Source organism: Sander lucioperca, chromosome 2 (genome assembly GCF_008315115.2).
Source record: "Sander lucioperca isolate FBNREF2018 chromosome 2, SLUC_FBN_1.2, whole genome shotgun sequence".
Lineage (NCBI taxonomy): Eukaryota > Metazoa > Chordata > Actinopteri > Perciformes > Percidae > Sander > Sander lucioperca.
The window spans coordinates 37,216,003-37,229,095 of NC_050174.1; the positions used below are offsets into that span (position 1 = coordinate 37,216,003).

Genomic DNA, 13,093 nt, shown 5'->3' on the forward strand with positions numbered 1-13,093 from the left:
CATGACTTTTACTTTTAGCGGAGTATAGTCAGTGTAGTAGTAGTACTTTTACCACACACTCATGAGAACTCTGCCCTCTGCTGTATGAACTCTGTCACAAAGGTTTCCTTTTCCCAGAGAAATACCTTTCATTAACAAGAAAAGAGAGAAGAAGCTATGATACTAAACTCACTGTAAAAGTAAAAAACCCTTTCATCACACAACAGCCTGAAATAAAATGACTTCTATTTGTGACTTCGATGTGATCTATTCTTATGATTTTTAAAAAAATTAAAATTCCAAAATGATCGTATTAAAGACATACATAGTGTGTACATGTGGATATTAGCAACGTTGTGCACTAAGCACTAGGCTGCTGGAACGAGAACACACCTTTTATTCCAGGTGACCGGAAGCAGCAACCCTCCTCTTTTTTTTTGACTTTGGCCGTGTAGCTCCTAGGGGAGATTTCCAGAAACACACAACAGGTATGCAAACGTTTTAATAAATGTGTATGATGTGTTCATGTGTTTTGGTTTGGACTTTATCTCATTTATGAAATATTGTTTTTTTGATTTAAAGAAAGAAAGGGTTAGCCGTCCACCGTGTGGTCTCTTCTAACCACATACAGTATGTTCCCCCCCAGGGAGTGGCGTACCCACTTTTATCAAAATTACACTGTGTAGGAAATTATACAGAACGTATAATGAATTGAGTAAGTATATATTGCAACCGGATACCACCGGACTTTAGAGCATGTAGATTACTTTGAGTTTAAAATAAATAGCCTCTTTTTATTCATATTATCGCTCCTTTTGTTACAAATGAAAGTGAAACTAAGCTCTAACGCCAAATCAAATCGTGCAGTGAAAGAGAGAATGCTCGCTTTATGTTTTATATGATCGTTGTATTGTTATAAATCCGCTCACCCAATGTTCACGCTCGGATTCACGCTCCATAATTAGTTTCATTCATGCGCCTTTTATGAAAATGAAATGTATTAACGACCAGCAGCCACTGCGCGGCTCTGCTGCCACACACTGACGATGTTTAGGAATATTAATATCATAAATCCGAAGTTTGAAAAGTGACAAACTCCCCTCTCTGTCTTGTTCTGTACCTGCACATTAATTTTTTTGTATTTCAGACGCTTTGCTGAACTTGTATAACGATAGATATAAAGAGTAGAAATGTCATTCATATTTCTAGGGCTGCACATATGAATAAAATATCTAATTGCGATTATTTTGACTGATACTGCCATGGCGATTTGATTCACGATATTGGCGGGAATGATCATTTTTGTCTCATTATTCTCATTCTCATTCTCATTGAAAAATATTAAAATGAAATTGATTATAGTGTGATTTCTGTGAGGATCTGTACCAAACAAAGATTTTTTTTTTTTTTAAGATCATTTTTTGGGGGCTTTTCCCTTTATTCAATAGTGACAGTGGATAGACAGGAAAGGGGGGAGAGAGATGGGGGATGACACGCAGCAGTGTGCCTCAGGTCAGATTTGAACCTGGGCCGCTGTAAAGGACTCAGCCTACATTGGGCGCACGCTCTACTGGGTGAGCTAGAGCTCACCCCACAAAGATGTTTTTCTGTAGTCTGCAGGATAGGATGTGTAGGCGGGACGTCTCTGCTGCACCACACTACTTCATTCAGAATGGTTTGACACATATTTTGCCCTTAACAAATATTGCGATTTGGATATTGCACTAGTCCATATTGCGATTTCGATAAAATTGCGATTAATTGCGCAGCCCTAATTTCACCTCATTTAAATTGACTAAACTTATTGTTTGGGGTCCCACAGACCACATTACATTCACTCAAGTGCTGTACTTAAGTACACATTTAAGGTTATCATTTTATGCAACTTTATACTTGTACAATTCTCATGAACTTTAAAAAACATAATGAAGGTAACGGTTCAAACAGTGTTAGTATATTTTTGAGATGTTTACCAGAACATTGGAGTTAAGTGCACGAAATATTTTCTTCTTTTTTTTAATTACTTAACAGCTTAATTTGTATTTTTTTTTTTAGAGCTCCAGGATGCTTCATGAGAAGGACAGACTGTCCCAGTGTGGTGCCTTCACTGTCCTGGTTTTTCACACCATTGTCTTCCTCACCCTGATACACTTATGTAGAGGTGAACTACACACATCACTAACAGTCTACTTTATGTTAACCTGTTTGTTTGTTTGTTTATTAATATCTCCATTAGCTTCTGTCTGTCTTACAACAGAAGCTACTCTTCCTGGGGTCTCTTATTATTAGGGCCCGAGCGCCGACAGCGGCGAAGGCCCTATTGAAACTGAAGGAATTATTATTTTCCCGGCAAATGAATTGGCTTTTTGAGGGGCTTAACATATTCAAAAACTCACCAAATTTGGCGGTCGCATCAAGTCTGGTGAATATTTACGTATTTTAAGGGTTTCGGGAATAGGCGCGCAAAAATGGCTCGCTAGCGCCCCCTACAATGTTAAAAAAATTGAGCCCCTGCAGTGCGTTGCAGACTCACGAAACTTGGTACACATATGTATCATGTCAAGATGTACAAAAAAACGTCATTGAAGCCATACCCTAAGCCCAACAGGAAGTCCGCCATTTTGATTTCAAAGTTCGAAATTAGTGCGATTTTGGCCATTTCCACATGTCGTACTTTAACAAACTCCTCCTAGAGATTTCATCCAATCAACTTCAAATTCGGTCTGTACCATCTTAAGACATTAAAGATGAAAAGTTGTTAAAAGAAAAACTTTTCGTCATAGGGCATGGCCGTGGCGGGGCGGCCATTTTGTGCGTTTCGCCGCCGAAACAGGAAGTGGGTGTAACTCGAGTGTACATTGTCCGATTGGCTCGAAACTTTCCAGGATTCATAAGAGTCCAACCCTGAGGACAAATAAAGGCCGATATTTACTTAAAGTCATAGCGCCCCCTAGTGGCAACAGGAAGTAGGCCTAAAAGTCAAGGTGCTATACTTTAACGAACTCCTCCTAGAGATTTCATCCGATGTACTTGGTCTCTATCATCCCAACACCTTAAAGATGAAAAGTTATTAAAAGAAAAACTTTTCGTCTGACGGTGTGGGCGTGGCGTGGCGGCCATTTTGAGTGTTGAGCGATGAACAAATAAATTGTTGTAACTTGAGTGTACGTTGTCGTATCTGCCCGAAAATTCTCACGATTGACAAGGGTCCAGGCCTGAGGACACCTACAGGCCATATTTGACTTTTGGTCATAGCGCCCCCCGCTGGCAACAGGAAATGCGCCTTATATGACAAACATCATCCGATTTACATGAAACTTAGAATGTGTGGTCTACATGTGATAATGAGCCGGCCCCTATAATATAACCACGCCCACTTACTCAGGCCACGCCCCCTTTCATAACATTTGTACCGTTTAAGGTAGAGTCTTGTGTGAGGTGTCATTGAACTCAGCAGAGAGTTCCTTCTTCATTGGTGATGGTTTGGCCCGCCCCCTATGCTTAAGCCACGCCCCCTTTCATGAATGCTGATCCATCTAAGGTAGAGTCTTGTGTGAGGTGTCATTGAACTCAGCAGAGAGTTCCTTCTTCATTGGTGATCGTTTGGCCCGCCTCCTATGCTTAAGCCACGCCCCCTTTCATAACATTTGAACCGTTTAAGGTAGGGTCTTGTGTGAGGTGTCATTGAACTCAGCAGAGTTGCTTCTTCATTGGTGATGTTTGGCCCGCCCCCTATGCTTAAGCCACACCCCCTTTCATAACATTTTAACGATTTAAGGTTGACCATTGTGTGATGTATCAATGAAATCAGCAGAGTTCCTTCTTCATTGGTGATGGTTTGGCCCGCCCCCTATGCTTAAGCCACGCCCCCTTTCATAACATTTGAACGATTTAAGGTTGACCATTGTGTGAGGTATCAGTGAACTCAGCAGAGAGCTGCTTCTTCATTGGTGATGTTTTGCCCCGCCCCCTATGCTTAAGCCACGCCCCCTTTCATAACATTTGAACCGATTAAGGTAGACCCTTGTGTGAGGTATCATTGAACTCAGCAGAGACTTCCTTTTTAATTGGTGATAGGTTGACCCGGCCCCTATAATTTAGCCACGCCCCTTTTTATAACTGGTGACCCATTTAAGGAAGAGTCTTGTGTGAGGTGTCATTGAACTCAGCAGAGAGTTGCTTCTTCACTGGTGATGGTTTGGCCCGCCCCCTATGCTAAACCACGCCCCCTTTCATAACATTTGAACCATCTAAGGTAGAGTCTTGTGTGAGGTATCATTGAACGCAGCAGGGAGTTCCCTTTTCATTGGTGACGATTTGCGGTGTCTGAGTGCCGCGCAAATGCACGGTCGCAAGGAGCGGCGACCGCCGGTGACCCCGACACGCGCAGAGGAGCGAGGGCCCGTCCATCGCTGCTTGCAGCTTTAATTATTATTATTATTATTATTATTATTATTATTATTATTTATGTATTAATTATATTATTATTATTATTAATATTCATAAGAATATTAGATAAGCTGGAATACATACAACCATAACATTCATACTCACAATACATTTAAATAACAACAAAATCATACATCAAAGGTACAACAAAACATAAACATAGTATGTACATAACATTCATACTCACAACATAAAAAAATAAACAATACATTGGACAACACTCAACACCAGCCCAAAACCTGTCCAATACATACAGATGCTCACATAATCATTTAATCATTACATAACATGTAAAGTTAGTGGATACATGTTGTGCTGAAGAATGTCATCTAAATGCATGCACAGTTGTCTCTATGCTGCAGAAATGACAATCAGAAACCTGTTTGTTTTCAGGTCAGTCTGAGGTGATTGCTCCATCTCAGCCAATAGTGGCATTCGTTGGTGAGGACATCATTCTGCCGTGTCACCTGGAACCGGCCATGAATGCCTTCGACATCACCACGGAGTGGGCGAGGCCTGACCTGGACCCCAGGTTTGTCCTGGTGTGGCGTGACGGCGTGGAACTGGAGAGTAAAAAACATTCGTCCTACAGAGGTCGGACATCTCTGTTCACTGAGGAACTGAAACACGGAAACGTGTCCCTGAAACTCTCCAAAGTGAAAATATCTGATGAGGGAACATACAGATGCTTCATTCCGGTACTAGCCAGAGCCTCTACCGTTCAGCTTGTTGTAGGTAAGTGATCTTTGATGCTTTTAGGTTGTAGAAAGTCCTCCTTACAAATAGATGTTATTTAGATTTGTAACATGGAGAACAAAACGCTGTACAATGGTTCAATGAGGCTGACAACTGAAAGGGCAGAAAGAGACAAAGATCCCTCTGAGCAACAGTTGAATAAGAAGAGAAGAAATCAGCAGTCATCGGTAAAAGAAACTGGAAGCTTAGCATCAACATGGAACATAAAAAGTACAGTGCAGTGTAAGAAATTAACAATTATGCAAAGAAAGGCAGCATTAAAAAAGTCTGCCGCCTTGATTTAAAAGAACTGAGAGTTGCAGTGGACCTGTAGTTTTCTGGGAGTTTGTTCCAGATTTGTGGTGCATAAAAACTGAACGCTGCTTCTCCAAGTTTAGTTCTGACTCTGGGGACAGAAAGCAGACCTGACCATAGACGACCCGAGAGGTCTGGATTGGATTAGATTAGATTAGATTAAACTTTATTGTCATTATGCAGTGTACAAGTACAAAGACAGCGAAATGCAGTTTGCGTCCAACCAGAAGTGCAAAAAAAAGCAGAAAAGTGCAATGCGATATTCAAGTATAGACAGCTGGTGCATAGGCAGGACAATGATGCTTCTTAATGTAGCAGCAGGTCAGAAATAAACCATTCAGTGCCTTATAAACCAACAGTAGTGTTTTGAAATCCATTCTTTGAGAGACAGGAAGCCAGTGTAAAGACCTCAGAACTGGAGTGATGTGATCCACTTTCTTGACAAAACGTAGCAACACGTTTTTTTAAACTGAAACAGGGGTGCGTTGAACACCCTGCTGTGTGCGCAAGCGGTCTGCCTTTTTATTACCACGAGTTTACAGACACGTCTCTTCTGATTGGGTATCACCTGTGACACAGCCAAGAAACGAGAGACACACCCACCAAACAGGAGAAGACATAACTCAAAGCCGCTGTACGTCGTTGCACGCCGTTACACACCGTTCCGTGGTTCTGAGCTTGAACGTGCCCCAGGACTGTAACAATTATTACATAATTGTCTAATTGTCAATTATTTTACATAATCGCCGTTACTTTGTTTAACTGCAATTAATTGCTAACATTAGCTAAGGTGCTAAAGGGCTTGCTAAACTAATTGGTCAGACTGTTCAGCTAAAGTGATGCTTGTTGTTGGCACTTGACCCTATACACGGTCATAGCAACAAAAATGACAAGGGGGGTATACAGTTACAAAAAATGTTTTATGATAATAAAGAGGCGTGGTTAACTTTATAGGCTGTGTACCTGTGTTATTACATTATTTGGGTCTCATAACAGTGATATATAACCAAAAGATTAAACCTAGAATTCATTTAAAACTTGAATTTGTTTGACAAAGTAATAAATAAATTTGACTGAAAGAGACAATTATATTGTTCATCGCAATTAATCCTGAGACAGTTAACCCTTGTTGTTTTGCCGCCTTTTTTGTTTTTTGGCGTTTTTTGTCACTTTTGCCGTTTGTTTCTGCACTTTTTTGACGTTTTTTTCTTCTTTTTGTGCGCCACGTTTTTGAAGCTTTTTCCAAAAATGTTATCATTTTTTTCAACGTTCTTTTATCAATGTTTTTCTTCAAATGCTATAAAATTGAATAAAACACCCAAATTCAATGAAAGTAGTGGAGCGTTGTACGGAACCATCCACGTTATGTTTTTTGGACAAGTTGTTAAAAGAAAATGGGTCAAATTTGACCCGAGGACAACAGGAGGGTTAATTGTACAGCAAAATTTGGAATTGTGAGCACTCTAACGAGCCCCCTGTCTTAGTGAGGACTCGAGCAGCAGCGTTCTGAATCGGCTGCAGCTGGCAAATTCATTTTTTACTACAGTGCTGTAGGTAGGAAGATAGTTAACCAGGCCCGCTAACATTAGCATGTCTCATCTAAAGCCTCTCTTCTTTAGGAGCCGTCTCCCCACCTGTAATCCAGAGCAGTAAAAACCTCAGTGCAGTGGTTCTCCAGTGTGAGTCTGAAGGCTGGTACCCAGAGCCTGAGGTGCTGTGGCTGGACGGTGAGGGGAACCTCCTCTCTGCTGGACCCACAGAGACTCTCCGAGGTCCTGATGGACTCTACACTGTCAGCAGCAGAGTGGCTGTGGAGAAGAGACACAACAACAACTTCACCTGTAGAGTCCAGCAGCAGAACATCAACCAGACCAGAGAGACACACGTCCACGTTCCAGGTTAATATAGTTTAATATATGTTTAATATATGTTTAATATAGTTTATATGTTCAGGATGTGATCACTTAGAGAGACACTTTGGTTCAGTTTTGAACATGTTCTGTTTCAAAAAATAAAGAAAAAGGAAAATTCCCTTCACACACTTGTCTCCTCTGCATTGCATTTTGAACCTTTATTTATACTCGAGAGATCATTGAGTGGCGACCCTCATTTACAATCACATCGAGTCAATTACATAGACAAAGAATGGAAAACCAAGAAAAGAAGCTACACCATCATAAGAACAATTGAATGCCTCTAAAACTTTCTGAATTGGAAAAATAATTTGATAGATAAATGAGAATAATTAGGATGTAAAAGAAAATACAATTATGGAAATCAATTGCAATTATAAATCTAATTCCCTGCAACACAAAGGAGAAAAGTGGTGTTGAAATTGTTTTCTACTCTTATATGTTCTGTGTTTTACCATTTCAGATGAGTTCTTCATGGTCCCCAGTACTCCCACTACTCCCAGTACTCCCAGTAGTCCCAGTACTGCTGATAGTCCAGGTGTTATTACTGGCTCAGTTATCGGCTGTGCTCTTCTGTTGTTAATAGCTGCGGTTGTCTTTGTTGTGTGGAAATGGAGACAAAAGAAATTCAGTAAGTAACAAACTGATTTCACTCATTTCTAAATGTTCTGCTGTTGCAGCCTTTTGATGATGCAGTTTTGACTTATTTGAGTTTCAATTTAATTTGCATTATTTGAATGTATAATCCGTGGTGGAAGAAATATTTAGATCCTTTACTTTAGTAAAAGTACTTTCCACACTGTGAAAATACTCCACTACAAGTGAAAGTCCTGCATTTAAAACCTTACTTAAGTAAAGGTATGTGAATATTATATGCAAAATATACTTAAAGAACTTAGAGTAATAGTACTCATTGTGCAGTAAAATGTTCCCTGCCAGTGCTTTCCTATCATATCTGAGGTTTCTGGGTTAATATTTCTGCTGCATTAATGTCTATGTTGCATTTTACTGCTGTATATGTTTAAGTTTGTGCACATTTTAACCCCTTCATATACTGTTGGGTAGTTTAATCTACAGCAATGCATCATATTTTATTTTGTCCTGTGAGAACCACGTATCGCTAAAAAGTTTGAAAACTTATCATGGTGTCAGAAAAACAGCCCTGTTTTCAGCCTTGTGACGATGCATTGTCCAGCTGATCTATGAGGCTTTTAAAGACTTTATTTAGCTTAGGAAGTAGGAGAATTTTCTCAAAACATAAAGGAACACTTCATCCTTCAGTTTATCACAAACATTCATTAACACATCTGGAGATATGTGGTTTTCACTGGACAGGAAGGGGAGGAAAAACTGTCATCTGAGAAGAATCTAAAGCTGTCAGACAAATGTAGTGGAGTACAAGTACAATATTTACCTCTGAGATGTAGTAGAAGTATAAAATGGAAATATCCAAGTTATTTGTAATTTTTACTTAGTTATTCAGTTTGATGGCGTTATATAATAATAAATACTATAAATAAATAAACACTATACTAACAACAGGCTGACATTTTTTTTATTGGCCCTTGTAGGATCAATAAAGTATATCGTAATCTTATATAAGGAAATACTAACACAGAAAAACTCAATACAAACTTCACTGTGCTTCTCTATTCACACAGAAAACAAGAGGAGGAGCCTCGAGGATGGAGCTGAACACACCGAGGAAGAGAAGAAGGTCACATCTAAACGTGATAACACAGGATTCCAGGTCCTGATGGAGCCAGAAGGAGAAAGTGCTCCGCTGATGGCAGGAAGAGAGGAAGAGAATAATGTGATGAGAGTAGAGGACAAGGACGCATCTCAAAGTGAACATAAAGATGAAACACAACAAAACCAGCTCGAGACCAAACCAGATATGGACAGGGCAGAAGGAGAGAGGGACGTTACATCTATAAAGAATGAAAACGTACCTCTGATTCCAACAGAAGTAGAAAAACACCAAAAACAGGACATGACAGGAAAAGAAGTAAAACATGAATGGGACGAGGGTGAAGGAGAGCAGACGATGAAACCAGTAGAAGAAGATTCAGGACGTTCACTGGTGCTGGTGGCAGAAGGACCAAAAGAGCAGCTGCAAAATGTCCACGCTGATCAGGAGGAAGAGAAAGAAGAGACAAGGCAAGAGCCAATGACTGATGTGCGCAAGAAAGAGCCAAACATTAAGAAAAAGAGAGAAAAGAAAGAGAACGGGAAGAAGCTCCAGGAGAATCAGAGAGAAGGAAGGCAACAGGAGGTAGAAAGACAGAAGCAGATTCAACCAGAGGAGCAGAAAAGAAAAGAGAGAGAGAAAGACAAGATGGAACCACAGACGGAAAAGGACAACCAACATGTTTTACAAGACAGAAAGCAGGACACGAGTAAGGCAGGACATGAGGATAAGAAAGGAAAAGATCAGGAGGAAAACCAGAGTTACATTATGACAGCAACACAAAGAAAGGCAGAAAACCAAACGGAGAAAATCAATGAGAGTTTGGAGAAGACAGAGGAAGAGAAGATGGAGAAAGAGAGGAAGCTGCAGTCAGAGGAGCAGGACGATTTAAAGAGGGATAAGGAAAAGATAGAGACCAAAACACAGAAAAGAGATGTCAATCAGCAAGTTTTAGATACCAGCAAACAAGAGGCAGAACATAAAGATAAGAAAGGTCAGGAGGGAGAGCAGAGTAATATTACTACAATGACAGAAAGGAAAACAGAAAGCCAAAATGTGCAAATCAGTGAGAAAGCGGAGCAGAGAGAGATAAAGAGAGATCAGAGTGAGAATAAGCTTACATCAGTCAGTAGGGAAGTTATGGGGAAGCCAGATCTCAAAACACATCAAGAAACAGCAGGGAGACAAAACCAAGAGCTCCAAGAGGAGAATCAGCTCCAGACTGAGAAACAACAGCTGAGAAATAAGGAAGAAACATCTGAGAGAAATAAGGAAGAAAATAAAGAGCAGCCAGAGGAATCCAGCAAGGTGGTAAAGGTAGAGTGTAAAGAAAGAGGGAAAGGAGGATTGGAAAGTGACAAAGCAGCTGACATTCATAAATCTCAAAAGAAGTCCAAGGAGGTCAGACAAGAAGGGCAGCTGCAGGCGGTGGGACAAATGGAAGAGAAACAACAGTCCAGAAATAAGGAAGAAACATCTGAGAGAAATCAGGAAGAAACCAAAGAGCAGCCAGAGGAATCCAGCAAGGTGGTAAAGGTAGAGTGGAAAGAAAGAGGGAAAGAAGGGTTGGAAAGTGACGAAGGAGCGGACATCGATGAAACTCAAAAGACGTCCAAGGAGATCCGACGAGAAGAACAGGCAGAGCAACATCTGGACGTAAAGGAAGGAATCCCAGAGAAGATAGAAGTCTTCATGTCTTCACATCTTCTCGCAGAGAGAGGAGGTGAGTGTCAGGGAGTACAGCAACAGGAGCTGATAGAGAATAACAGAAGACCTCAAATAAAAGCCAGGAGAAGAGGAAAACAACATAAACGAGAGGAAGAGCCCAATGTGGCTCAGCAACAGACAGTCTGTAGGAAAAGGAGTCAGGAAGAAGACAGTAAGCAGACACAGGAGAGGTCCAGAAAGCTAAAAAAGCTAAAAAAGCTAAATGGCGATGAGATAAAGTCTGAAGACAAAGCTAACATGAAACAAGACATAATAGATGAAGAAATGGATGATGTGAGTTATCAACAGGATCGAGCATTTATGTGTCAGGAAGACCAACAGGAGGAGGACATGGAACTTTAGAAAAACAGCAGGAAACTCAAAGAAGAAGCAATAATCCAGTTACAACATTCACACTGTGCAGCTATTGACAGCCAGTGTATGACAGTTTCATTTTTCATTTCAACCACAAGAAAATATCGCTGAATTGTATTATCATTTTTCTCAGGAGCAGAGGATAAAGATCAGCAAACTAGAGATTCACTAATATCTCTTTCACCAATTGTTTTTATATTGTGATGTGTCCAAGATAATGTAAAGGACTCTTATACATCAAATTGTACATGTGCAGGATGAGATTGAATTAGTGTTGTAAGTTAAAACTTCAAAGCATTAAAAAAAACAATATATTGTGTATATACGTGTAGTATGTTAGGTCTTGGATTGTCTTGTATATTATAAATCCGTTCATGCTCTTTGGCTGAGACACATCATCAATATGTTGATAAAATATGAAGCTGCACAGACACTGACAGCTCTGATTGTTTTCTTTTAAAGCAGATTTATATATTTGTTATTGTTATTCTCTCTGTGATGCACATGTAGATCATACTTTTTCATTAGAATCAAGCAGGGCAAGGTGACATGATGATATAGCGCCAAAACAATATAAAAATATCTATTGTTTAAATTATTCTATATTGTTTTTATGAAAATGTCGCCGCCGAAGTGCTTAATGGCCATATTTACATCATTTGGACGACACTTTTCGTTCTAAACATTACACGTTATGTTCATTTTGCATTAAAGTTCTGAATAAAATGAGAAAATACTCAGTACTTTTCATACATTCATTATTCAGGTATTTAATTCACACACGAGTGTACACACATAGGCTTTACCATGGGATTGAAGATTTTGGCCCGATCGCCAAGCCCTAGGATAAAATACTCCTGGTTTAAATGAACTATATATTTCAGAACAGTCAGAGAATGTTTTTACTAAAGCAGAGCAATTTTTAAAACTAAGGAACAGCTTTAACTTATTATAAAACAAGTGCCAGTTCTCCTTCCATTAATGAGTCTGTTTAACAGTTTCAGAGTGTGCCACTAGATGACACTAAAGTGTATACACTGAGCTGATGAATGTTAGACTCCACTGGTCCACAGCAGAGGTCCAGAGGCTGTTATTATGGAAACACGGAGGACGTTTATAGACTGGTCTGTGGTGCAGCTCCTGTGTTTTCCCCTTTCTGACAGACTACAACTTATGTAACTACATGCATGACGTCAAATGTCTGATTTTGGAGGATGAATGGACCCTCCTGACACTCAAACTAATATTAAGATATGAATACAAGAAGTTATAAAAGCAAATAAGTTTGATTTTAATATATTCAACATTTAAAGAATATGAATTACAATCAAGGTGGTTTATGTTTATGTAACTCTCATCATTTTGATTGTCCTGGCCAGGTGTTAACACCCTAACACATAATAGAAGTGGTTAAAAAAAAAGACATACATAATAATTTAGAAAAAAAATAAAACATTATGATTATAATTCCATTCATTTCAGAATACATGCATGTGTTAATGAGAAAATAAATCCTCATCAGAAGCGAAGTTGTATTGTAGTGTTTTATTCTAAGGATAACGGACCGCTGTAACGGCTCCACTTCCTCTGTCTGAGCGGCTGTTCTCTGCAAAGATCGTCTATTGAAACGATGAATCAGCAGGAAACAAAAAAGGAAAATCTGCCGTACTGACACTGCTGCTTCACCTTCCACGTAACAGAACTGCGATAAATGTTGTAGCTTATATTATCTAAATAGGCTCATTAAGATACCCTACTTTAAAAAAACTAGTAATAGTGTAGCCTACTTTAACATGAACATAGGCTACATAACATAACATAAACACTACATTTGTCTGACAGTTACTTCTCAGATTACAGTTTTCTATCCCCTTCATGTCCACTGAAAAAACATGTATACGCCTCTCTCTTATACGTGGTTCGCACAGGA

The 13,093-nt window shown here is 39.6% G+C and overlaps 1 protein-coding gene across 4 annotated transcripts; it reads left to right on the top strand.

Annotated features, from left to right (window-relative positions):
- Positions 1–375: 375 nt before the first annotated feature.
- Positions 376–11,892, top strand: LOC116054172 (trichohyalin-like). Of its 4 annotated transcripts, XM_031305540.2 has the most exons (8): positions 376–467; positions 2,035–2,140; positions 4,822–5,163; positions 7,098–7,376; positions 7,855–8,022; positions 9,053–9,610; positions 9,719–10,506; positions 10,720–11,892. In XM_031305540.2, the coding sequence occupies exons 2-8, from the start codon at positions 2,044–2,046 to the stop codon at positions 11,149–11,151; spliced, it is 2,664 nt and encodes an 887-aa protein (XP_031161400.1). In that variant the 5' UTR covers positions 376–467; positions 2,035–2,043; the 3' UTR covers positions 11,152–11,892. The 4 variants fall into 4 exon arrangements, with proteins under 4 accessions (XP_031161400.1, XP_031161398.1, XP_031161399.1 ...); XM_031305538.2 differs by having other exon boundaries at positions 9,053–10,506; XM_031305539.2 differs by having other exon boundaries at positions 9,053–10,318; positions 10,574–11,892.
- Positions 11,893–13,093: the final 1,201 nt, after the last annotated feature.

Bases quoted from the DNA above. Each gene is read 5' to 3' on its own strand.
- LOC116054172 (XM_031305538.2), top strand. From the start codon at position 2,044: ATGCTTCATGAGAAGGACAGACTGTCCCAGTGTGGTGCCTTCACTGTC. The intron at 2,141-4,821 runs GTGAACTACACA...GTTTGTTTTCAG, and splicing joins CCTGATACACTTATGTAGAG to GTCAGTCTGAGGTGATTGCT. The intron at 5,164-7,097 runs GTAAGTGATCTT...TCTCTTCTTTAG, and splicing joins TACCGTTCAGCTTGTTGTAG to GAGCCGTCTCCCCACCTGTA.